The 26,159-nt window shown below is 44.4% G+C and overlaps 2 protein-coding genes across 3 annotated transcripts in view; one reads left to right on the forward strand and one right to left on the reverse strand.

The window, feature by feature from the left end:
• Positions 1–26,159, reverse strand: part of CACNA2D3 (calcium voltage-gated channel auxiliary subunit alpha2delta 3) — a 768,096-nt gene that overhangs the window by 119,713 nt on the left and 622,224 nt on the right. The window lies entirely within an intron of this gene.
• On the forward strand, positions 1,182–12,629 carry LRTM1 (leucine rich repeats and transmembrane domains 1). The gene is made up of 3 exons (XM_081159489.1): positions 1,182–1,775; positions 3,962–4,558; positions 10,181–12,629. The coding sequence occupies exons 1-3, from the start codon at positions 1,769–1,771 to the stop codon at positions 10,612–10,614; spliced, it is 1,038 nt and encodes a 345-aa protein (XP_081015615.1). The 5' UTR covers positions 1,182–1,768; the 3' UTR covers positions 10,615–12,629.

Here is a 26,159-nt window from a genome sequence, read left to right on the forward strand (position 1 = left end):
AGAGAGGAAGGATGGACCATTTAGCCCTTGTTAAGATTTAAATGGCTCTCTGTCGCCTACACCTAACTTTCCCCCATTGCATCTCCCATGCTCTGAGGTGTTGGAGGACAAGAGGTAACGGCTGAGTAAAGCAGGTTGTCAGGAGGGACACGATGAGAATATTGGGTTCTCTGAGACAGAAAGTAGAAGAAAAAGGATTCCTAAGAACAGTGTCTTAAGGACAGTCACAATCCAAATTTTCAACTTCATGCACAAGGGCCTCTTCCCTTGGTACAACCAGACTGGCCTGAGGGGCCAGGGCTCCGGGTCTTGTCAGGACCTCCCTCCACCTGTCAAGTCAAGGTTGGCCTTTGAAAGCCAGCAGCACGACAGTCCTGGGAGACATCCTCATGGGAAACTGTGAATATTTATGAAGGCACTCTGGGCCACGACATGTATTGCTTTATTTAACTCTGGAACAATCTTGTGAAACAAGGACCCCTATTATCCCCGTGTTACAGATGACGCTACGAGGCTCCTAGTGCGCAAGCCACTTGCCCAGAGACACAGAGCTGGCGAATGATGGAGCCAAATTCAAACCCAGACTCCTCTGACTCCAAACTCCTCACTCAGCAGCCCTATTTCACTGCCGGAGGTCAGGAAGCCCACGCTGCCTCAGGAAAAGCACGCTTTTACCTTTACAAGGATCCCCGTGCCTCCCAGAGCATCTCGGCAAGTTGAAGGGCAGCTGCAGGCATCCCCACGACAGCAAATGTCAGGGGATTTGCACGCTCAAAGAAATGTTCAGGTGTCCGGTGGGAAAGCTCCCAACAGCTTCAATTAGACAACAGTCACAGTTCATTGAGGCCCGAAGCCCACGGGGGGGTGGAGGGGCTTTATTGTTTTATATGTGAAAAATCAGGGAAACGATGAAAGATTGAGAAGTATTTCCAAAGTCACGTGAACCAAAAGGTCAGTTGGGTGGGAGTGGAGGCGGCAGGAGGGGGAGGTGGGGAGCCAGCAAAGAAGCAGCTGAGAAGTATTTGTGGCACCAGGGAGAATAGACTGGGATGTGCGCGAAAGGAAACCGTGGCTATGAATTTCAGGGCATCAAGGCCCTGTCAACACAGCTAATCCCCACGGATGTTGGCTGAATAAGCCTCCGATGACCGAACAAGTGCACTGTGGAAACGGTGTCAGCTGCCAGCAGGCCAATTTGTCCTCACATTACACACTCTGCTGGCTCCGCTGCCAGACCCCCAGCTCGAGGATCCACGGTGAGCGGCCCCCGGCCCGCCGAGGGCTGACACAGCACCGTTACTAAGTCAACAGGATTCAGAAACCGCGACCGGATTAAGAAGGCGGTTTTATTTTGGTGCCCTGGACTTCAAGCAGATTAAATAATCAAAAAGCCTGAGCCATCGGGGTCATGTTTGAATGCTACAGCTGTTCCCCGAGTTGACAAACGTTCTTTCTGTGGCTCGTCATCTGAATGGGACAGGCAGGGATGATCTGAGGGAGGTGGACACTTTCAGAAAGAAGAGGGGCGCAGTCAAAAGACCCTGGAATGGAAAACAATCCCAGCCAGATGGAGGCAGGGGAAGGGCTGCTTGGATAAGTGGTCCCCTGAAAGCCACAGCTGTTTTCTGCCTTGAAGAAAGCACGAGCAGGGTTCAGAAAAAGCGAATGAAAGGCTGGCCGGCGCGCTGGCTGTGCCCTCAGCGTGTTGATCTGCTGGTTAATAAAGGAGGGCTGCGGGTTCAAGTCCGATGCCTGCGGAGACTCAGTCATGAAAGGTGAGCCCTGATGCGTCCCCTAGCCCCTTAGGAAAGTTCCCTAGAGAGGAACGGGATCCCCTAAAAAGGTGTCTATGGGAAACCTTGTTTCAAGTTGTCTTTCTCTAAAGACCAAAGAGATTTTAAAAAATGTCTCTAAGGGAGAATTTATGCTTGTGCCATGCTTGGTCAGAGGCAGGGCTCGGAGATGAATGCGCCCAGCCATGATCAGGTGTGGGGTTGGCATGCGGCCGGCCATTTCATACAGAACACCATGCTTCAAGTTGGAGTTCATAGATCATCCCCCTCGGAGGAGGGTGGAGCGGGGCAAAAGAAAGAATGAACAGAGGCTGCAATCTCAGGAAGACAAGCCTTTCATCAATAGGGTGGCAGATTCTGTGCAAAACACGTTCTCTGGGTGAAGATTTGTTTTCCTACAACCAGTTAACGCCTGAGACCCATTGCTAACGTGTGACTGTCGACTCATCTCTGATGGGGAGATGTTTGGCTTTGAAAGGCGCCATTTAGATTATTTGCAAACTTATAGAAAGGAAAACAAGGATTTTGCTCTTTTTTATTTTGGAAGGGGGAGGGGGCTGTGACATCCTGCATCCCTCGAGCTAAGCTAAACTGAGCAGAACCTCCTCCGAAGTCTCTTTGAACATCTTTCCTTTGCCCCAGAGCACTGTTCACATCAGGAGAGAATTCAAGGAACAGGCTCCAGTGCATTTGACAGCCACATTTTATTTCCCCTAGTTAAGGCCCAAAACAAACAAGCAAACAAACCTCTTTCAAGATCATTTTTTATGAGTAGATAATTATTTCGAGTTTTCAATATTATCGTGTGGCTTTGCGAATTCCTCTACCAATGGAACAAAATGTCCTTGACAGATGTTTGCCCTATTTTGGAATTCAAGTTCTCAGGAACAAAGAAGGGAGTGATACAGCTACTCTGAAGAATGATCTAGCAGGATCTAGAAAATCCACCATCCTCTCTGAGCCCTGCAAGGAGGCTCCTGTTGATTCTAGAGACCCTCTTGCACAGTTCCTCACGGCCAAGGGGCTCCACGCAAGAATGCTCTTTGCAGCATCAGTTTCCTCACCTTCTACTTTCAAAAAGGGATAATAGTAGAAACAGGTTTACAAGGTTATGAGGTTAAATTTTTATATATCTATATCTATATATATATAGATATATATATATGTAGGTAAATAGATATACATACATCTATATATATATCAGAATGGTGCCTGGCTCAAAGCACATGCTGTGTGGTTATTTGCTACTGTTGTAATTAAGGTTTTTAAAAGGCCTTGTGAGATATGGCAGTATGGTGGGGAAAAGGGGATTCATGAGGGAGTTCACCTGTATCAGTAATGCATGGTTTCTTTGAGTGAGAATTTAAAAAAAAAAGGAGTATGAAAACCCATCAACGATTGCTTTACAGGAAGATGGGTGTTCATTATATTATCCTTCATGCATTTCTGTATTTTTATAGAATTCTTGTATAAAAAAGAGGGGGGCAATCACCTTTCATGGAATTATTACACCTGCAAAGATGGGCATCTATATGTAGGAATGCTTTAGACCTGCCCTATCCAATATACCACCCACTGGCACCATGTGGCTATTTACACTTAAATTAATTAAAAATAAATGCAAATAAAAGTTTAGTTCCTGTGCTACAGTCGTCACATTTCAGAGCCCAGTAGCCACATGCAGCCAGTGGCTACCATACTGGATAGCAGACGTAGGCTGTTTCCATCCCCACAGAAAGTACTAATGGACCACACTGATCCAGAGCATACTTTCCAGAAATGCAACTATCTGAACTCCCTGTCACCCTTCTACACTCTGGCCCTGATAATTTTGCTGTCCTCTACCAAGGGCACATGTCTCAGAAGGACTTTTTTACATTTCTACTCAGCATCCTAGAGTCTTCCATGTTCTGATTTCTGAGCCACTGAGAAAGGATCTTTTCCAAGGCTTCTGACAGTGTTAGCACCGAGGCTGCAGTAACTATTGACACTGGGGATGTACCCAGCCCAGCCCAAGTCTACCAAAGGCGGTGAACACTAGAACCTCTCTTTCCGTTGTGGAAAGTGTTAGCTGCCTCAGAATTGCATTGCCTGTGATTCCAAAAGGGAAGAAATGAAGGCACCACTTACAAACTGGTTCCATCCCAACTACTTTCTGTTTGTCGTAGGTGAACTGCTCCTGCTTTCAAGTGTGGTTGTCCTGCTCCGGGGGCTGTGTGGCTGCCCAGAGAAGTGCCACTGTCACCGGGCCTCAAATTCTGTAGACTGCAGCCGGCAGGGTCTGGCTGAAATCCCTCCCAATTTGCCTCCTTGGACTCTAACGCTACATTTACAGGATAACCAGATACATCAGCTTCCTGCTTCTGCATTTAGGTCAGTGCCACTGCTCACTACCTTGAATCTGGGCAACAATTCCCTCTCCAACCTGGCCCCGGGAGCTTTCCATGGACTTCAGCACTTGCGGGTCTTAAACCTAACCCAGAACTCCCTGCATTCCTTGGAAAGCAGGCTTTTCCATTCCCTCCCACAGCTGAGGGAGCTCGATCTGTCATCCAACAACATCAGCCGCCTACCCACCTCTCTGGGTGAGCGCTGGGAGAACCTAACTCTGTTTGCGATCCAACGAAACCAGCTTCGGCAGCTGGACCGAGCACTCCTAGAATCCATGCCCAGCGTGAAGCATTTATTTCTCAAGGACAACCTCTGGAAATGCAATTGCCACTTGCTGGGTCTCAAGCTCTGGCTGGAGAAATTTATCTATAAAGGTCAGTAACTTCTGTTTGGAAGCCCTGTCTCTGTGTTACTAGCCTAGGATGAGCCTTATCTGTTCTCTGCATTAGAAAGGATGTTCGGGGCTGTGCAAGGGGCCCCACAGAAGCTTTTTCCATTGGTGTCATTTCACAGGACGACAAAAGAAGTGAGTCACCAAAAGATGTTTAAATTGAGGTATTTAAATTCATCTACAGATATAGTTCATGGAGATAACTTTCCACTTTTTGAATACAACAGCATTAAATTATTTATCTGGAAACTGTAGCCCTTAAGGAGGAGGGAAATTCAATCTCCACCTGAATAACTACTAAACTCCAAACTGGAATCAAATTCTATTTTCAAAAGTGACCCACCTGGGGCATGGTATCTCTCCTCGGCACTTTTCCCTTCTGTGTCTTCCTCTACCCATTGACAGCTATAAATCTTCCCTAAGATGATCCCTCTGCTTTAGCAAGTGCATTATTGAAGTTGGATGCAATAGGACCCCCTATCTAAAGGTACTATTGCTTTAACCAGATGTCAGAATCAAAGCAAGAGATCCTAGAATATTAAAGATGAGGGGCTCTGGAAATCCCCCAGGGCTCAGCAAACAACAGCCCAAGGGCCAAATCCAGCCAAGGGCCAAGTCCAGCCCACACCCTGTTTTGGTAAAGAAAGTTCTATTAGAACACACCCATGCATGTTTATTTTTATTCTTTGTGGCAGTTTTTCACTCTAAGGGCAAACTTGAATAGTTTTGGCAGAGTAGCTACAGCAAAGCTTAAAATATTTGCTACCTGGTCCTTTATAGAAAAGTTCATCAAGCCCTTCTAACTCAATACTAGCTTGTTATCCATGGGAAACGGGGGCCCAGAGAGGTTCAGCAACTTGCCCAAGATGACAGAGTGGAAGCTCAGAAGAGAACAGAATGAATGGCTTTTGAGTCTTGGCCCTAGTTCTTTCCTCTATGTCACAGAGGTTCAGCCATTCAGCCCTACATTTGAGTGCCTCTTATGTGCTGGCACTTTTCTAGGCACCGAGAAAAGGTCATTGAACAAGAAAATCCCTATTATCTCGGAGGTTCCATTCTGATAGTAGAAACAGATGGTAAGTCAGACAACAAATATCCATGTTCAGGACACAGGTAGTGCCAGGGAAGCAGTGAGGCAGGGCAAGGGGAGAGGGAGGGATGGGAAGGGGGCCCCACTTTAGACAGGAAGGATAGGGAGAGCCTCTCCAAGGAGGTGACATGAGGGGCAAAACCTGAGCAGGAGGAAGGAGCCATGAGATAATACGGGGGAAAAGATCGTAGTGCAGAGGGCCTGACAAGGGAGTGAACTTGGCTTGACTAAGGGCCAAAGAGCGTCTGGAGCAGAGGAAGGGAGTGAGAGAGCCCACGGAGATAAGGTAACATAAGTCCTCAAGGCCCAGGCATGTGGGAACCTGCAGAGCAGGTTGAGACTTTGAATTTTATTTTAGGTGAGATAAAAATCTCTTGAATTTTATTTAGAGGAACAATATGATCTGATTACATTTTAAAAGGTCACTCTGTTGACTCTGGATAGAGCTGACCGAAGGCGGCCCAAGAAGAACCAGGGAATGAGGCAGAAAGTAATTGCAGCCATCCAGGGAAGAGATGGTGGTGGCCCAAACCAGGTGGTGAGAAGTAACCGACCTTGGGAGATATCTGGAATACTGAACTGATTGAAATTGCTAATGGGTTGGGCTGGAAAATGAAGAAAAGAGAGTAAATATGGAAAATTCAAGCTTTTGTTCTGCAGGAGTAGCCAGATACATGATGCCTATAGCTGATAAGGGGAAGACTGGGGAGTGGGGGAGGGAAAAGTGGGCGAGTGTCTGTGAGAGGTGGCAAATAAGACTTCAGTTTGGGGATGGTCAAGTTTGAGATGCTCATTTCTTTTCAAGGGAAGCTGGTGAGTTAGTGGATGTATGTTTGAGTCAATAATTCAGGAAGGCAGAGGAGCTACAGATGTGACTTAGGGACTCAGCAGAGTCTGGATGGCTGCTGAGCAGTTACACAGAAGGGAGCAGGTTAGAGCCCAACAGGAGTTCAAGTGCACAATGTTGAATTGAGAATCCCTCTCAACAATGTAAAAGCAAATAGCTTATCACTAAGCGGCTAATCTTTGAGTTGACCTACATCAGGGGCTACATATTACGCCAAAATTCTTTCTTATAAGTGGTCGTAAATAAAACTTCACATGTAGAGCTGAAGTGGCTTTAGCTATTGTGTTCTAGATTAAATGGGAGGCATAAGCTGAACCACATAAAAAGATAGTTTCCATCAAAGAACATTTCTTGACAACAACAACAAAAGTTCTTAAGTTCAGGACATGGGACGGAGCGACACTTCCTGTGGTCTGACACAAACTCGCTGGTGACCTCTGGACAGCCGTGCCCCTCACCAGCTCTCAGGGTCACAGGTGGAAGCTGACAGTGTAAAGCCAGGGAGCTCCTGAGACCTATTCTGGTCCTCAGATTCCATGACTCAGTCCAATGCTCCCTCACGGCAGAGCTGCCTGGCACAGACATCAGTCTTTCTGCGGGAGGTAAAATTGATTTGGAATCACAAGATCTGGGTGACCCAAAATAACTAGGAACCCTGCCCCCCCAAAAAACTCCTGCCAAATATAGGAGACAATCTGACTACTGATGTATTATAAAAAGGTAAAAAGGGGCCTAGGTATCGGTCAAGACCTCATTTATAAATATATACAAACACTAACAGTATTAGCCAGGACAGGCTGATTGATATGACAACCACCTTGGTGACACACACAATAAAAGGCACTCATGTTAGATCTGAGGGAATTGGGGCAGGGGCTTGGGTCTATGCAGTCATTCAGGGACTGAAGCCCCTTCCAGCTTTCGACATGGCCAACTTGACCACATGGCCGCTAAGGTTAACACCAAATGGGAACGAAGTGTTTAGAGGATTAAGCAGGGGTTTTGTGGCCTAGAAGTGACATTCACTGGCTCCAGTGGCCAGAAGTCAGTCACATGGCCCCAAGCTGACCACAAAGGGTGGGGATATTTCATCTTCCTGAGGGCCCAAGAGCCAAAACACATGCTTTGATGAATTCTTAATAATATCTCCTCCACAAAAACATGTGCATAGATTTCGTAATTAGTATTCCTCTCCATTCATAAGTTACAGATCATCTTTATACTAATAGCTGACTGTATTAAACATTTATTCTAGGGTAGATACTGTGCTAAATGCTTGATATACTTTATCCAGTTGAGTCCTCAGGGCAATCTTATGGGGTAAATTTCATTATTTCCCCCTCCCACTTTCCAGATGAGCAAGCAGAGGCCCAGAAAGGGCAAGCAATTTGCTTAGGACTGTACAGCTAAGTAATGGTCAGACTCAAGATTTAAAGCGAATTTCTTCTAAGACAGTGGTTAAGAACTACTAGTGGCCAGGACAGGCTGATTGAATAATCAGTGCTTGGTAAGCTGGAGCCTCTTGCATTGTCGGTTTCTATGAATCTAGAAGGGTGTGGGACCCTCAAGCTGTCATTAGCAGACTTGCCTCCTGGGGTACAAGGCTGGGAGGTGAATCCTGGCTAAGGACACAGCTGCGCAGGAGGCCATGGAACACTTGGTGGCCACGACCCCTGCCTTCCAGCCATGTCCCAGGCTCTAGTCCATGTATTTCCTCACCACTGGGTCCAAAGGCCGTGGCCCCCACTCTAATATTGAGCAGCAGAAATCTTGGGACTGGAGAACCACAGTGCTTAAGCCTGGAGCGACGGGGTGAGCGCCAGTTTCGGAGTAAACCCTCTGATGCAACTGCTGGGCCCCTGGCAGGTGGGCTTTCTTCCCCTGGTGGCAGTCTCAGAACTCTTTTGCCAGGTTGAGTATCTACTTCTTCTCAAAGCCCCATACTTCATTCCTATCTCTCTGGCCTTCTGCCTTACAACAAAACCCAGGGCATGGCATAAAATGGTCCATGAGGGCGACCCTTAGTCACACGCAGCCTGGTGGCACCCTGGGCTCCTCTGGTGGACCCCTGGCCTCCTGAACATAAGCTCAGGAAAGGAGAAAATTCCTCTGTTACCCTTTTGCTTTAAAGTTGGGGCTCTTGCCTCAGGGGGTCACTGAAGAAGCCAGGGGCGCCCAAGAGACTCTAGCAGTTTCAGATTCAGTTTCAAGCATTACTAGCATAAAAGGTGTGGGGTGACTTCTGCCAAAGCCACTAACCCCGACATGACCTGGGCCAGATAAACCTTGGCCTAAATTGCCAAGATAGCCAAATGGCCCCACCTACTAACAGGGCCACGTGGACTCGTCTTACAAGGCTCAGATAGAATGGACGTGAAGGCATTTCCTAAACTGAGTGCCATGCAATGGAAGATTCCACTCACACTGAAGGGAGGACCTCTGCATGTGACTTTTTGGTATTATTTCATGGTTCACCCATAGTATGTACAAAGAACCTCCAGTCTAACTTGGCTAAGAGTGGTGCCAGGCTTCACAGCCATCCTGGGGGGTGGTTCATGGCAGCCAGGGGGAACTGAGCCACTGGCCATGGGACAGGGTCCTGCCCAGGCAAAGGGCTTTACTGAGGGTCATTGTGTTAACTCCGCTGACCTTTGGACACTCCAGAAAGGAGGAAAGAGAAAGAGAGGAGGAGGCACCGAGGATAGTGGAAAAACCTAGGATCAAGGCAGTGAGCTGGGTTTGAATGTTTTGCCCACTTATGACCTGGGTGACCCTTGGACAAGAGTTACTTACCATTCTAGTGGAGTTGTGAGAACTAATCTAACAGTGCTTCATAAACTATGAAGTTGGATACAAATAGATGTTTTCATGGCAAAAAAATGTACTCAGAGAAGTCTACGTGCCCAAGGTCACACAGTTGGGGATCAAACTTGGCCAGAATGGAATCTACCACCCAGTGCTGTTTCAAGAAAAGAATTGCCAGGCACCCAAATCCTCCATGTGGTCTACATACCTCAGGAAACCTATCGCTTTACAGAGAATAGAAATGGGGTCTAATAAGCCATTGGAAAGTTCGGTACTCCAAGTACTAAATGTTTCAAGGCCCAAGGAGACACGTTAATTGTACTTAATCCCATGAAGTTAACTAATGTTACTGCCAAATCTTCAGATACGCAAAACACTCAAACACCACGACCTCCCATTTGGCATCATTGAAGGGTGTTGCCTGACACATAGGTCCTTGTAATTAACACACGGACATTTGTTTTGCTTTTATTATTCTTTTCAGGTTTCCAGTGGGAACTGGGTACAATAGGTTTGTTTGTGTGGAGGGATTCGTTAGGGGCGTGAGTGCCCTCGGGTTGGCTCCCAGTGCCCCTTCTTGTCAGCCTTTGCATCGCTTTGCCCTCGGCATTTATAAGGTAAAGGTGACCTGCCTTCCAATGAATTCTTGGTCATACATAATTGGCAATTTAGTGTGTGGCGTTTTTAGCATTTGGCCAATTTAAAAATCCTAAAATCATAAAATGTAGTTGTTAAATTCTTTGACTTCAGAAAAAAAAAAAAGGTGCTTTATAAATCCCATCTGCCTAACTTTTTGCAGGCTGAGGCTTTGGGATTCGGTTGTGTCAGGCTCCGTTACCATCCTTTGCTTTTGTCTTTTAAAGGGGGAGTCATGGACAATGTCGTCTGTGTGTCACCGGACACCTGGAAGGGAAAGGACCTCCTTACAATCCCTCATGAGCTCTACCAGCCCTGCCCTCCTCCCTCTCCAGATCTGGAGTCCTCGCAGGGGCAGGGGCTGGGTTCTGCCCACCGGGCTGTCCCGAGGCCTCCTGAGAGCCACAGTGTTGGGGAGCAAGACCGTTCAGAATGTGACCTCAAACCCAAGCCCAGGTCGCCCAATCTGCGTCACGCCTTGGTCACTGTCATCATCGCTGGGGTTGCATGTGGGATCCTGTGTCTCATGATGCTTGTGGCCACCATCTATGGCTGCACCTATGCAGCTATCACAGCCAAGTACCGTGGGGCACCCTTGGCTCAAACCAACGAGCCTGTGAAGACAGAAGGAAAAGAGCTGTTTGATAGCTCACCAGCTTGAGAGCTTTCGTCTCAAATAGGAATAGTCACATTAGGCCAGAAGATAGTGTCTGGGGAGGGCTGATATGTTCACTGTCACTGCCTCATTTTGGTTTTCCCAAAAGAAAAAAAACAGAAAAAACAGATGTGTTTGTAAAACGTATTCCTGGGAAGAGATTTATGTTTATGTTGAGATTTTTAAAATGCTGTAGATGAAATAGAGATGAGACCTGTGTTCTGTGCCTGAGAAGTTACTAGAATTATTCTACGTAGGAGAAGACCATGCACAGAAGAAGGGGAGGTACTGTCTCTTTAAGGCCCTCTTCCCTGCATTAAGTTGCTTTTACAGAGCGCACAAATTCAAACACGTGTGCCAGTCAGCATTCCTGGGAGCTTTACGGTCCATTGGAAAAGTGCCCAATTGTGAGTGCCTGGGAAGAAGCTGGTGATCCTACCCAAGGGGCACTGAATGCCTCTGTAATTCAAGTTCATGCTAGATTGGTGATACTTTTAGATGTTGTGTATGTTACATATTTAATGGGAGCGTCTGTTGGTCGGGAATTTTGTAGCTTGCCACAAGAGTCAGATTATATTTAATTTTCTAAATCAGAAAACCATTTGGGGCTTTCTAGGCCACAGAGGAAGAGGAGGGTTTCATGTCTGGATAATGGGACTGAGGCCCAGGGTCTGGGGAAGTTTTGGGATGCAAGGGTAAATCATGTATAAACAAACACAAAGACGTCGGGGAGCCGGAATTCGGGGCACCTATCACTGAAAGCCATATCCACCGGGCGATCGGAACCATGCATTTATAACTCACAGCAGGAATGAATTTAGGGTGGGCTGAGAGCGAGGGAATGGCTCGTGGGCATCTGCATCCACACCGCAGCGCACGGGCGCGCGGGCTTGGAGGGCCACACCCACGCGTAAACACACGCGCGGCAATCAGCTCGCCCGCTAATGAGACGCAGCCGCGGCGGGGTGGGAGCCAGCAGCTGTTGACCACCGCCCGGATCGTCTGCTCAACACTCTGCGAGAGGAAGCGGGAAGGAAGTCGGGGAGTGGGAGTGATCCCAGAGACCAGAGGTGTGTGGCGGCAGCCATCCTGAGCGGCACCGAGGCTGGGGTTTAAGAACTCAGGTGCGGCTTGCTTTCCTGCACAGACACGGTCCCGGAGAGTTGCATGCAAAGTGAATTTCTGTAAATTGAATCATCATTTCAATGCAGTAGGGGAGCTTGCTATTTAAAGGAACCTTTCATGGAATCTTTCTGTAATGACAATAATTAGCTCCAGATTTATGCATTTTGTAAATTTGCATTTTCTCATGCCAGGTTTTCTTAAAGTGGAATCTACCTGCTCTGTCTCTCATGATGCCCCGTCTCATACTGAGTCACCTGTTAGTATTAGATTCGCTTTACACAGAAGAGTGAAGGGCATGTCAAAAGCAGACAATGGCAAATAGCAAGCTATCCCTCCTGAGGCCTTGACAGACATTGCTAATCAATCCCAGCACCCTTCCCCGCTGAGCCTCCATGCACCACAGAGGCCTTCTTAAGACAGCACTGTAGGCAACCAGAACGAATCAATTGAACTTGGTTCAAAGGGTAGAATACATTTGCTATTCAGGGTACTGGCTCTACATTCACTCCTTCGGGCCATGTCAAAATGGGTTTGAGTCCTAAATCAGGAGTCCATTCCCTGACCTGGGATGTGAATGGGAGGTCTGCCCATGCAGGAATATTGTCTCCCTCTGATGTGGCCAGAGCTTTGCCCAGCAGTGTAAGGGGCCGAGGAAAACAGACAATGAACCTACCACAGCTTACCCTGCAGGACACACACCAACGTGCCCTAATCATCACGGAGGCCATCTACCCCTGCCCACAGTGCCTCACAACCAGTGTGGGCCCCATGAACACCCACAAGCTAATGATGGACCATCTTTTCAGAGCAGCAATTTTGCTAAATGATTTTTCTGGGGGAAAACTATAAACTTTGATGTTAATTTTCCTGAATATGAAAATAAACCTGGATATGTTAAAGAGCAGATTGAAAAATTAGCATGGATTTTAAGATCAAAAAGAGACCCCAGAGAAAGCCAGCTGTTCTGCCCCAGTCCCAGTGCCTCCTTTCTGCTCTGTCTCGTGCACCACGTCAGTAGCGAGGCTGAGCATCCGGTCTAAGGATGTAGTGAAAAAAATGTTTCTTTCTCTTGCCCTGGACTGTGAGTCCTTGGCCAAGAAAGCAATATGAGAAAGGAAATGTAGAAGATCCTCTTTTATGTTGTCCCCATTTCAGCAAATGTTTCCCGAGCTCGCGCTATGTACCAGGCATAGTGAGAGGCGTTCTCATGAGCATTTGTCATGTAATCCTGGCAACCACCCTGTGAGATACTTGAACAGATATTACATAAGCTGGAACTACTGAGGCCAATAATCCATTTCCTCCCACTGCTGTGATTTCAGACTGTCAGCGCCGAGGATTCTGCCAGAGGTTCGGTGACATTTCAGGCCAGCCCTGTCCCCTGCCCATAGCCGTCACATGCGAGAGCATCCAACACACCACAGAAAACCCTGAACGTGGCTAGAACCCTCACCGGTCAGCACTCATGTCCTATTAGATTTCTAAGGAGAGATGCTAACTCAGGCAAACAGATTCCTGCTGTATAAATAGTCTTGAAGGAGAACGATTAAAATGGTGAATACGCATAATTCAGATTTCTATCTTTTGCCTACAATCACCACAAACAGCATTTGGCAATGAAAATAATTACTTACCCTGAAATGTCAACAGCTTCTCAGCACAGAAAAATATAAATCAAATTGTTTAGATTAACAATGGCAGAGTTATCATTTGTTAATATGAGAAATGAAATGGTTTAACCGTAGAAAGCATCGCAGATGAAAGACCCAATTTGCAGGGTATCCTGCGAGAACCACAAATCATCTTTCACAACCACTACAGCTCATGAGCGGTAATTTGCAAACGCCTCACAGATTACTTTCAGCTGTTTATTGCTGCTGTCTGGTCATATTCATAGATCCCCCTATAAAAGTGGCCTTCCATCGAGTCTTGGCGAGGGTACATCGTGAGCAAAAGTCACGCTTAGTGTTGATTGTTTCTGAGAAAACCATCTAAAATATAATTTTTTCACCATATTTAGTGCAACAGTATGACTACAGACTGGTGATTTGGCTTTGCCAGAAATCACAGATTCATAAGAGCGGGACCCAGTGATGCTGGCAGCCGGCTGAGGTGAGGCCTACAAGGAGCGAGTATGAGGGATGCACCCTGCCATAGAGATTGTGGAGAGAGAAGACCAAGTGTCACATCTGTACCTGAAAACCTTTCAAAACTAAGGCAAATATCCCTCTCCCTTAAGGAAGAATCTTGTGTTCAAGATGCTAAAATGCCAATGGACTACAGGATGTTTTCGTTTTCCTTATAAAAATTGAAGGCTGAAAAGTGATTCACAGTATTTCCTCCTAAGGATTCATGAAAATCAAATCTCATTACTAGAGTTAACCAAGTGGCCCCAGAAGTAAGACACTTTCTTAGATCCTAAATATCAACAGAAGTGGCTAAATCAATATCTAAAAGAATCTATCTGTGGCACACATTAATATAATTATACAACTGTTAGAAAGCTATAACTTTCTGCAGTAGATCAGGAAATACATGTTTCCAGTCTGGTCAAACCCACCAGTGTGTCCATTGTTAAATGCTATTAGACGGAAACCTATCAGCAAGTGATATTTCAACTACACATGGCATGACTGGGCTGTGAGTTGTATGTGCAACTTTGGGGAAATATACTGTTTTCCCTTCTGATTAAAATGCTTTTTTATTATTTTTTTTAATGCTCAAATTGCAATGAGGTCTCAAAGAAACTCCCATCCCATTCAGAGAAGCAGCTTCATAATCCACCAATCTCCTTTCAGGTTTCTAACAAGGGTCCATTCTCACTTTTCACTCTGACGACACTAAATATTCATTTGGGTGAATGGGGTGTCATCAAAAAGACCCAGAAGCAGAACCAGAGTACTGGGAATGGGAAGGTCCTTGGAGAGCATTTAGTCTAATCCTGGCAAACTACAGGATAGCTGTGACTAACCTCCCAACCCATTTCAGACACTGCTAACAGATGATAGCAAACTTATCTACTGGGCCCAGCCAAGGCCTCAGAATCCTTTTAAAGCTGTTTTCTAGGTACACTACTGATCAACTGATGTCATATGAGATGAAACCTACTTGATACCCTCATATAGTTCCATGTTCTTATTTTACAAATGGGAAATAGAAGCATGGAAAAGGAAAGGAACTTTCCCAAAGTTGTGCAGATAATCAATTGCAGGCCTGATAAATGCAGTTGCGGGGCATGGGGTTAGCTTGAGTGATTCAACCCCACCCCTGCCATTCTTCATTCATTCTACGTGAACCACAATATCAAGACTGTGACTTTATTATATTAATTATTTGGGTGAAGACAATTATAGTACCACCATCAACATTTACTGAGCACAGCTGGTTTCCAAGCATGATACTTGCAGTTTCTCTAAGCCTCATATTGATCAAAATATGTGGGTGTTTTACTTCCACGTTACAGATAAAGAAACATAATCATTGGACTTGGGTCACTTGTACAAGCCACACCACTAGTAAGTAGTGGAGTAGGAGTTGGGATGCAGGTCTTCCCAAAGCCAAACTCTGGGCACTTTTTGGAATGTGACAGGTTGAAGAAGTCAGAGCTGGAATCATTCCCTGGCACAGCCAGCTCTTAAAACATGGCAGAGAAAAGAAACCCAACCACCAACCAGTATGTTGCTGCCAGAGCTCTGGTCCCACCAACACCCAGAAAACCAGCATAGGAAGCCAAGGCGAAATGGGAAAATCAGTGTTTTTCTATCACATCGACTCTGCTGGGCTGGAAAAGATGTTCTTAGACAGAAGGGGAAGACAGTGCCACTGTTTTGTAGCTGTTTGAGAAAATGATGAAATAGACACTGGCTAAAACGTAGTGTTTCCCATTGAAATCTTCATGAATATGCAGAAGAAAAAGTTATGAGGATATGAGAAGTTAGAAATACTGGTCCATAATATCCAAGTCTCCAGCAGAGGTGCTCACTACCCAAAGCAAAGATGTGACCTTCAGACAGATGAGTGGGATGTAAAGGAAGAGAGTAACAGCCCAAATTCCTCATCCTTATGCTGTGATTCCTTCTCTGACACTGGGCTTCAAAAACCAGAGGGAAACCATCCCTCCTACACGTGGAGCATGTGAGGATATTTAACTCCCACCACACCTGCCATCAAGACCTTGCTGTCTTCATCCACTAGCGATGAAGAGTCTCTACAATGTAGCATATAACAAGATGATAAAAGGAAGGGGGGCAATAAGATATGTACAATCTTGGGGCTATAGTTTTCATCTACTGTTTCTTACAAGGAATGAAAAGTACAGACTACTTTGGTTTATCTAGGTTAAGTGGTCAGACCACCAAGCAGCAAGAGGAGGCATCCCTTACAAATCCTGCAATTCCACACTAAATGGAAGACGTGTAGACACTGGGCATTTGTCTAGGGGCTGTGTATGTCAACTAGCCTTCCAGCCTAGTCTCCAGGAGTACTCTAAAGCTAACAATAAGGGACTCTCAAGGGGAAACCACTTACCCTATTCATTGGCAAACACCCCGTATTTTAACGTTGATTAAAATGAAGATATTTAAGTATGCTAAAAGATACTTAAGAAAAAAAGGAAGAAAGCACCATTGCCCTTAAGATGCTGAGGAAGCATGAAGAATCTATTTTAAAACCTATTCCAATACAATTTTTAAAGTTTCTGGTTGGATTTGGTGTCCATTATACCCACTCACATTCTGCTGGCAAAATCATGTCATACGGCTAAGTTCAGAGGTAATGAGGTACAGAGCATACGGCCCTAGTAGGAAGGTACTGCGAGTGACAGGGCAATGGGCAAGGACATGCAATCCCCCTACAGAGAAGGAAGGAGTAAGTGATTGCAGGCAATCATAAAATAATAATAAAATAATGATCAATAATGATAATAATAGGCAAACTCAAACAGATAAATAAGTGATAAATGAATAAAGGATACCACAATCATCATCAGAGGTACAAAAGAAACCCTGCAACACGTTGAATCAGTGATACAGAATACATGCCATGGGATACTCACTCCCAGAATACAGAAGGGAAAAAAGAGATGGAAGCAATCGGTGATAGAAACAAAGGGGCAACCATAAAAAACCAGTATATAGATACCTGGTTTTCTTGATAAACAGAACACGTGACACAGAAGGAAAAAAAATCTGCAAAGGTATTTTCCTGAGCTAAAGAAAGACACAACTTATGTAGGTAAAGAAAAGCTTCTCATAAGAAAGACAAATATCAAAAGTTCATCTAGGCTAGTGTGGGCCACATGTAAGTCTCAATCTGTATAAATCAGAGAAAAATATGAGAAACGAAGCAAAGAGATTCCGGTAAAATTTTCAAATGTAAAGAACAAATTAAAAACTCTAAAACCTAGAAACTAAACAAATAAAAACAAAACTTAACAAGGAACCAAACTGAGTTCGCAATTCTCAGATGTGCGCGGGCTCAGGGAGCATGATATCTACACACAGCTTTTGAAGAAAGATAACTCAAGATATACCTTAATTGATCAAGAAATGAATTACAAAAAGCAAGAGGAAAGGGGAGGGGAGGAAGAGCATGAGAAGAACTTAAAAAGGTGGAAGTCATGCCATTAACATGCCAGCGATAATCCCAAAAATCAGTTAAAGTCAGAGTGAAGTCTCAATGACTTTGCTAATTTGGCTACCAAGCAATGCAAAGTCAACAATTTAACAAATTTCTAAGCACCTGCTGTGTGCCAAGCAATCTTCTAGTATCAGAGATGAAGGAGAGAACAAGAAATACAAAGTATACCCTCCATGGAACTTAACATCTATCAGAGGGAGGACATAAATAAATTAAAATTAGATCACGTGGTGAAAAAGAAGGTATGAGGGGCAGAGAGTTCTGGAGATATGCAAAAGGATGGGCTTGTACTTTATGAGAAAATATTTGAACAGAGACCTGAGGAAAATGATGAAGCCAGTGGTGAAGGTATCTGGAGGAAAATTGTCCGAAGGAGGAGGCATAGCAGGTGCAAAAGCCCTGAGAGGAAGCAAGCTTGGTGTGTTCAAAGAGCCATAAAGAGGCAGTGTGGCTGTGGTTGATTGGACAAAGGCAGAAGTGGAAGGAGCTGAGGTTGGAGATGATGCTCAATGATTCCCACTTCCTGGCATTCATGCCCTTGTTTAATCACCTTTCTTTTTTTCTTTTGCTAAAGAAATATGAATGATGTGCATCATTTTTTAGTAGAAACATTTAATTGCTAGAATAAGGAGCCTAGGATGTTAACACCTGTAGGTATAAGACCCATGAGAGTCAACTGTACCCATAGGTGTACTTTTTGAAAGCAAGAGGCAAGCATTTGTTGCATTAAGTTGCAGATTTTAGGGATCTTTGTTACTGCACACTAACTTATTCCATCCTGACTAATACACCATCTAGTGTACTTGAGGGAAAAGTGCCTCTACTAATAAATACTTTTTTGTGGCCCATTAAAAAGTATTTTGTTATCAAAATTAAAAGAACTTTATTAAAAATGAATCTATAATTGATCCAGTATTTAGTCTCAAAATCTTGGAATTATCTGTGATTCTTCAATCTTGATGTTCACATTTAAAGATTTTCTAAGTTCTATTGATGTCAGAAATGGGGAGTGGAAAACCTGGAAAACGAAAGATTGTGGTTTTAATTTTTATGTTGCTAGCAGATGTTTTGGGGCAAGAGACTTATCATCTACGTGTCTCTGCTTCTATTTTTTCAAATGAAAGTTAAGCTATGATATCTTAAAATTATTTTTCAGCGTTAATATTCTTTGACTTTTTGAAATATTTCTCAAATAAGATTTTTGTTTTGTTTTGTTGTAAATCCCCTCCCTGAGGTGGGCTGGACCTAGTGACTTGCTCCTAACAAAAAAAGAATATGGCAAAAGTGATAGGATATTACTTCCAAGATTATATTATAAAAAACTCTAGCTTCCATCTTGCTCACTCTCTCTTATTTGTTCTGATGAAATTCTACTAACACACTGAGTACTGCCCTGTAGAGACATCCAAGTGGAAGAGAAGTAAGGGAGGCCTCTGGCCAACAACAGTGAGGAACTAAGACCCTTAGTCCAACAGTCCAGGAGGAGCTGACTCCTGCTGATGCTCTCATGAGTGAATGTGGCAGCATTTCCTCTGCTTGTCGAGCCTTTAGATGAGACCACAGCTCTCAACAACACTTCTACTGCAGCTTCCAGAGAGTAGCACTGGAGATACTGAGAAATGGTCAGATTCTGCATGTAATTTGAAGGAAAATCTAATGTGATTTATAGAATGGTCATGAGTAAGAGCAGAAGGGAAGAGTCAAGAATGACATCAAGGTACTGATGCAAACAAAGAGTAAAAAAATAAACAAGATTTCTGGGACAGCTAGGGATTTAAACACTGACTAGGTAATAGGTAGTCAGGAATTGTTATTTTAGGTGTGGTAATGGCATTGTTATATTAAAACACAAAGATGTTCTTACCCTTTAAAGGTATACTGAAATATTTATGGATGAAAGATTTCATGACCAAGATTTGATTTAAACTAATATGGATGGTGTGGCAGTGTACTGGGGGTGGAAGGGCACAGTGGCCATGAGGTTGATAGCTCCTGGAACCGGGTGAAGACACATGGAGTTTCTTTTATGTTTCTGTTTACTTTTGAGCATATTCAATGTTACCCAACTAAATGTTAAAAAAAATGACTCCCAGGTCTGTGGACTTATGAATAACTAGATAACTAGAATTACCTAGATCAGCAAGACCGCAGAGGAAGAGTGGAGGGTGAAGGTATACATGGAATTGGGACTTCAATTTGGAATCTATTGCATTTGATAGGCCTTTTTGAGACGGACTGAAGCTGTTGAAGAGTCAAAAAAGAGTCAAGTGAGAGAGGCCTGGCTTGTCGTTTAAATGCCATGAATGGGCCCTCAACCATTAACAGTTAGGGAGATGAGTGGATCAGCAAAGGAGACATAGGAGAGGTAAACAGCCAGGTAGGCAATACTTCAAGGAAAACATGATCAACAATAAACCACGAAAAATGAACATCTGAAGTTCTGTTTTGGATTCACTTATGTGGAAGCTATTGTTACCCTTGATGAGAAACATTTCACTGTGGATAAAACCTGACTGGAGTGAATTTGAGAGAATGGGAGACAGGAAATGGGAAAGACATACAGCGTGAAAGAGTGAGAAATACATAACACAAATAAAGGAACAAAATAACAAAAATAATTTTGGCTTAAAAACCTGAGTATACCAGCAAAACATCTGGGAGATGGTGGAAGAACGCTAGTAAAGTAAAAGCATATAAAATGACCGTGTACTACATTTTCAAAGACAATTGTACACTCCCATCTGCCTGAGCCCGGTCACATATAATTTGGCCCTGAAGTAGGAATGACATTCAGACACTAATCCTGACCTCTTCACCCAGAGTAGAACCCAGGAGTTCTCGGTGAGAGCAAACTTTGGGAAGCCATGGAAATAGAAAGCCTTCCATCAGCGCTGTCCCTGTCCCTGTCCCAGCACAGCCTGGCCGAAGCATTTCCATGAGCAAGGAAGTCCACAGACTGACTGTGAAAGCATTTGTGCTCCTGGTGCGGGCTCTGCTCATGCCCGGCCCTCCTTCCCAGGCAGGGGAACTGCAGGCCAGCTCACTTATCCTCGCAGGCCTTTCACTTAGCATGAGTCATATATAGTCTAATCTTCACCAAGATCAAAATCCCAACAAGGTAACCAGATTTGCCTGGATAAAGGCAGCTAAATAAGTCCCCAAATCTCTCATGAGCCATGTTTGAAAAAAAGAAAATCCCAGAAACCATTTTCCACCGAAGCATGTGAAGGCATTTCCAATGTCCTCCCAAGAATTATGCTGATTACACTGTTCAGAGGTTTATAAACTAGAGCGAAGGTTAAGTAAATCACTGTCTTGACTGACAATGAGAGCATATATTTTTAGAAAGCTCAGGATCTTAGACTGGGATTTCTGTGTAACCACACATACAAAAACATTAGGCACCACTGACGGACGCCTTCTGATACATGAAGCTCTGTCTTCAACATCTACTTATACAGCTTCTGATTTAAATATCCACTTCACGCCATAAGAAAAAAAGTTGGTGAAAGGAGTGAACAAGTCAGTGTTTCATGTTTGTTTGTTTTTTGTGGGTTTTTGTTTTGTTTTTTTGTTACAGACTGCAATGTATTGTCATCTAAAGCAGAGGTTGGCAAACTCTTTGCTGTAAAGGGCCAGGTACTAAATATTTTTGGCTTTGCACTCCACACAATCTCTATCCAACTACCCAGCTCTGCTATTTCAGCAGAAAGGTGTCTGTTGACAATATAGGCATGACCTTATTTCAATAAAATGTTATTTACCAAAACAGTTCACCATTATTGAGCACTCAACTATGAGCATTTACCAAGTACTTTATATGTATGAAAATTTTATATAATGGTCATTTATAGCTCTCAACAGGAACCAGAGGGGCCCTCTAAAGCCAGACTAAATCTGAGCGTAAGAAATATTCCATTTATTGGTTAATAATGAAACAAATATCCATCTTTAAAAGTAGGCTGTTAGAGATCCAAACAAAGCACCAATCAACTTCATTTTACAAATGTGAAAACTCAGGCCCACAACAAGAGGGGGCGATGGCCCTGTGCTCACTCTTAAATCCTTGGTTCATAGTGGCTTTTAATATTCAAATCGCACCATGACCTCAGAAAGAGAGGTCTTAACTTGCCCCTACAGAACATACAAGCCAGGTATGAGGACCTGTTACCTTAAAATTCTGCTGCTGATTTTGGGGGGAAGGGCGTGTTGGGGCTTTGACTCATGATTATAAAAGGAGGGTGACTCTTGGGAGTGAGTGCCCTGGAGAGGCTGCACATGGGATCCAGTTTCTCAGAACTCTGGGCCATTTCTATTCCTGGAGCAGTAATCCTCACCGCGCTCGTCGCTGCTACCTTGGTATGCAGACCAGCAGACCTATGTGGCCAACTCAAAGTCAAATTCTGCTGCAGGCTTGTGATACAGCATAATCAGTAGCTGCATCATTCATCCATATCTATGAAGATTGCTGTTGTCAGTCTTACCGGCTTAGACCGCCTTCTTTCCCTGCATTGCACCCATTTGTCAGCTTAAAAAAACAAATGCCAAACACATAATAAGCCCCATCTTATAGCCCCATCTTATTCAGAGCAAAGATTGGCCTTGGGTTCCTCACCTACTTCAGTCATCTGCCAACCTGCCCATCCGTCCTGCTTTCAGATCCTAGTAAATAGCCCCCGAACCTGAGAGACTCAGGTGTCTAGAGAACCCACCTGGAACATAGACACAACACGTATGAGGGATCTTGTTCAAGATCCTTGAAGAAGTCTCTTCCATTTGCCTGGAATGCTCTTCCCACCAATGTTTGCATAAGGGCTGAATCTCATCATTAAGAACTCTCCTCATGTCACCTCCTTAGGGACACCTTCCCTGACCCCCATAATCTGGAGAGGCATCGTCTCAGCCACACACCCACACACAGGTATGTATGAACTGCCGACCACGCTTCATCTGTATCCTGATCCATTTTCTAAAGAGCATTTACCATAATTAGAAATCCCTCTTCTCTCCCTTCCTCCATTCACTCAATATTTGTCTGTGTCTCCCACACAAATGGAAGGCCACTGGCAGCACTGGTCTTGCCCAGTTCTCAGGGAGTGCTGCAGCATTTGGGGAAATGGTTCTTCACAGGGCAGCTGTGCCCCAGCCTCTGGGGATGGGATGCCAGCAGTGTCCTCTCATTGTATAACCAACAGTTCCCCCATTCCACAGTGCTCTCTGGGGTTCTTGTTCATAGTTGTATCCCCAACACAAGGTCCACAGTAGGTACTAGATGGGTATTGACTGAATGGTTTAATTAAAAAGTGAAGAAATGAAACAAGGTCTTTCTGTAAGTGAGCCTATAAGGGAAACACTGAATATGAAAGCAGGAGTTGGAGTTTGCCTGTCAGTTTACACAGCATTTCTCAGTCTTGCACCTGCTGACACTTTGAACCAGATACTTCTGCCTTCTGGGGCCATCCTGTGCCTCGTGGGATACTTAGCAGCATTCCTGACCTCTACCCACTAGATGCCAGTAGCACCCTTCCTAACCAGTTGTGACAATCAAAGAAGTTTCTACATGTTGTCAAATGTCTCCTGGGGAAGGGGCACGGATTGCCCGTTTGAGAATTACTGGTGTGATCAATAGGTATTAATTTCTGCCAAGACAAAAGACTCCCTTTGTTCAGATCTAATAAAATAGAGGTTTATCCATGCAGACAGGATACATGACCCTGACATACCAATTAACTCATATATACCATATGTAAAATCCCACCAAAGAAGGGGTGTCAAGCTGAATGTCTGCCTCCGCCGATTGCCAGTATTACTCATCCGGTTCTAATGAAGGGTCCGTATTAAACTGTACACTCAGTTTAAATAACTCATAGCTGACAATAGCTAATGGTCAATGCTGTTAATCAATCTCTGTCCTAATTAGCTCGTTAAAATGGAATCTTTTGTCCTATCACCAGACATTCCTATTTATCACACTGCCTAGAATTATGCAAATGAGAGCCCATAACCAGCCTTTTCAAGTTTGCCCCGAGGAGTGAATTAATGTATCTGATGTGGTCTGTATTCTTTGCACAGGGACAACCTGGCGGAGCAGAGACCCCCGCTACCCGTAAACCACTAAAAAAATCATTGAGTTTTACGCTTAAAACAGGTAAAATGTTGGCATATAAATTATACTTTGATAAATCTGTTTTTAAAATTTTCTGTGAAAAACACATGCCTCAAATACCTATAATCTCTTTCTACTGCTGCTGAGATTAGCTGTTTTAAGTATCAGGTTTTATGCCTGCACCTCAGAAAAGACTTCTGCTAAGGCAGAGGTAACTATGGGTTAGCACAGCTGCCGTTCGGACGGGGCTCTGAGCAGTTTTATTATTCCTTAAAATACGCACGTAGGTCTGTGTCATATCCCCTGGAGAGGACTGGCGTTTCACTGCTGGGTGCCCTGCTTAGTCCAGCACCACGCGCCACTGTCTGGAGAGTAAGTGTCACAAGCTATGTACCTACATACAGCAGGTAAAAACGAGTCTCGTCTCCCTCGAGTCCTTTGTTCAGTCAATGTTTCTGACAAATTTCCCCCACATGAGCCCTTGTACTTAGCACTGTGAATAGCAAGATGACTGGGACAGTCCTTGCCTTTGGAGAGTCTGCAATTCGTTTAAGAAATCAAACTGGAACATTCTTAGGAGAGAGTTTAGATTTTGACATGTTAAAATTTACATTTTAAAGCAAGCCCAAATAATTTGAAATTTATTATCGACTCTTTTGAAAATCCAGCAATATGAACTTAGCAAAAATTGAATTTGTCAGAGGGAAGGTCTAGAAGGAGAGTAGGAAGGTCAGAAAAACACTGCACAGGGGGGAAGCTCCCTGCACAGTTACACCTTCCACCTGGCTCAGCCCCCCCCCCCCCCAACGCCTAGCATTTGTTTTCTTCTCCAGGTCATTTCCATCCGAATATGGAGGGAGCAGAGCCTATGACTCTTAGTCCCCGAGGACCAGTCTCTTCATTGAGAGTAAAGTGAAGAATTAATGCCATTTTTTATGGAACTTGAGTCATAATAACTAAGTAAGGGCAGGACAGGGTGCTTCAAGGTCAATTCAGTTTATAGACTTCCTATCAAGGGTTGGCCCACTGTGCTTCAGGTACTCCACTGGGTTCTGCTGCGAGGGACATACGATGGAAAGAACAAAGTCTTTGACCTCTAGGACCTTCGAGATAGTTGGTTGGCTCTTCAATTAGTTTGCCCTGTGTAGACATGGCTTAAAAAAAATAACTTATTTTGCAGCCTCTGGGGCAAGGAAGGGCATGTCATTCACGGGGGCCTGGTTATTATTCGTTTATATCTAGAGTGTCTGGTAAAAGCCAGAGTTCAAAAAATATTTATTGAATAAATGAGTGAATCAATAGATAGGCTGGCAACAGGGAGATAAAAATGGGTCATTCCAAACCCTTGCCTTTTTATACATCTTCATATCCAGGTATTTTCTTGTTCGGTTTCTCATGTTATCCCCAAGTCAACCCAGAGTCAGGTGAGAGAAGTAATGACCTCAATCTTGGTTTAGACTGAACTTCAGAGACCCAGGACCACACACTTTGCAAGTTAGAGACTGAGTGACACATCCATGTGGACCTTACAGTGTAAGGTTTGTTTTTCCAGTAATAACAGAAAAATGGACCGGGGGCCTAACACACACGGGAGGTTCCAGGGCTGGAGAGACTTGGTAGGTCCAAGGGAAAGTCCTACCACATCTCCCTTTGCAGTGGGAAAGGAAACTAAGAGAATTCAGCACAAGAGTGGCATCTGGGGAGTTGGCAGGTTCCTAGAGAGAGGATCGTAAGCAATGTCACAGACCAAGAAGATGGATGGGGCCCATTTAGGCACCGGGGCTGACATCTAAATGGAATCCTGCCCAGTTTGACTGCCCTTTCTTCAAAGATGTCATTGACAGATGAGTATCTAAATGTTTTTGTTTAAAAATGAAAACAAGGGAAAAAAGAAATAAGAGAATAAAACAAAAGAAAACAAGAATCTCTTTCTGTTCCAAGAGACACGTGCAGCCGGCACACGTGAGAGCAGCGGGCAGGGCCTGGGCCCTGGGCAGGCCTCTCAAAGCAGTCCGCGATAACTATTGGCAAAATTGTTCACCTTTCTTTTCAGATAAACTTCAATTTAACACAAGGATTTCATTGAAAGCCCAAATTACTGCCAGTTGGCTGTATCCCATCTGCTGTTGGAGGCACACACTGGTGGGGGACAAGCCTGCTCACATATTCCACGTCCACCTGCCAAAACAAGGCTTCTTCCCCAATTAAAGTGGCCTTTTTCACTTTAGAGTGGTAAACAACGTCCACTTAATTTGAGGAAAATACGCAGAAGAAAGTTATGGAAACTAATCACACAAGAACATGATGGGTGAGTCAGAGTCAATGAAATTTGGGGAAGTGCTGTGGAGGCCACTCTGCTTTTGGAGACAGAATGGTCCTCCAGAGGTCATTGCCTTCATGGTGCTGCATCCCTTGGCACCCTTCAAGACTGAGCTGGGCACACCTGTTTTATCTTGTGTCTACCCAACATACCAGAGAAGGAAGATTAATAATACCATTTTTAAGAAGTAGGAACTAAATACAGTTCCTCAGATAACCTTGTTTCTTTATCTTGCTCTGCAATTATCTTTTGAAAATGGGGACCAGTTGACACTTACTAAGTAGCAATAAACAGGAGGATGTCTTTTCCACCCATTAAAGGTGAGCCAAACCTGCCTGTGGTCTCTGGCCAGCTGTGTAACTC

Source organism: Miniopterus schreibersii (genome assembly GCF_964146895.1).
Source record: "Miniopterus schreibersii genome assembly, chromosome: 15".
Classification (NCBI taxonomy): domain Eukaryota; kingdom Metazoa; phylum Chordata; class Mammalia; order Chiroptera; family Miniopteridae; genus Miniopterus; species Miniopterus schreibersii.

Bases quoted from the DNA above. Each gene is read 5' to 3' on its own strand.
- LRTM1 (XM_081159489.1), top strand. The intron at 4,559-10,180 runs GTCAGTAACTTC...TGTCTTTTAAAG, and splicing joins GGAGAAATTTATCTATAAAG to GGGGAGTCATGGACAATGTC.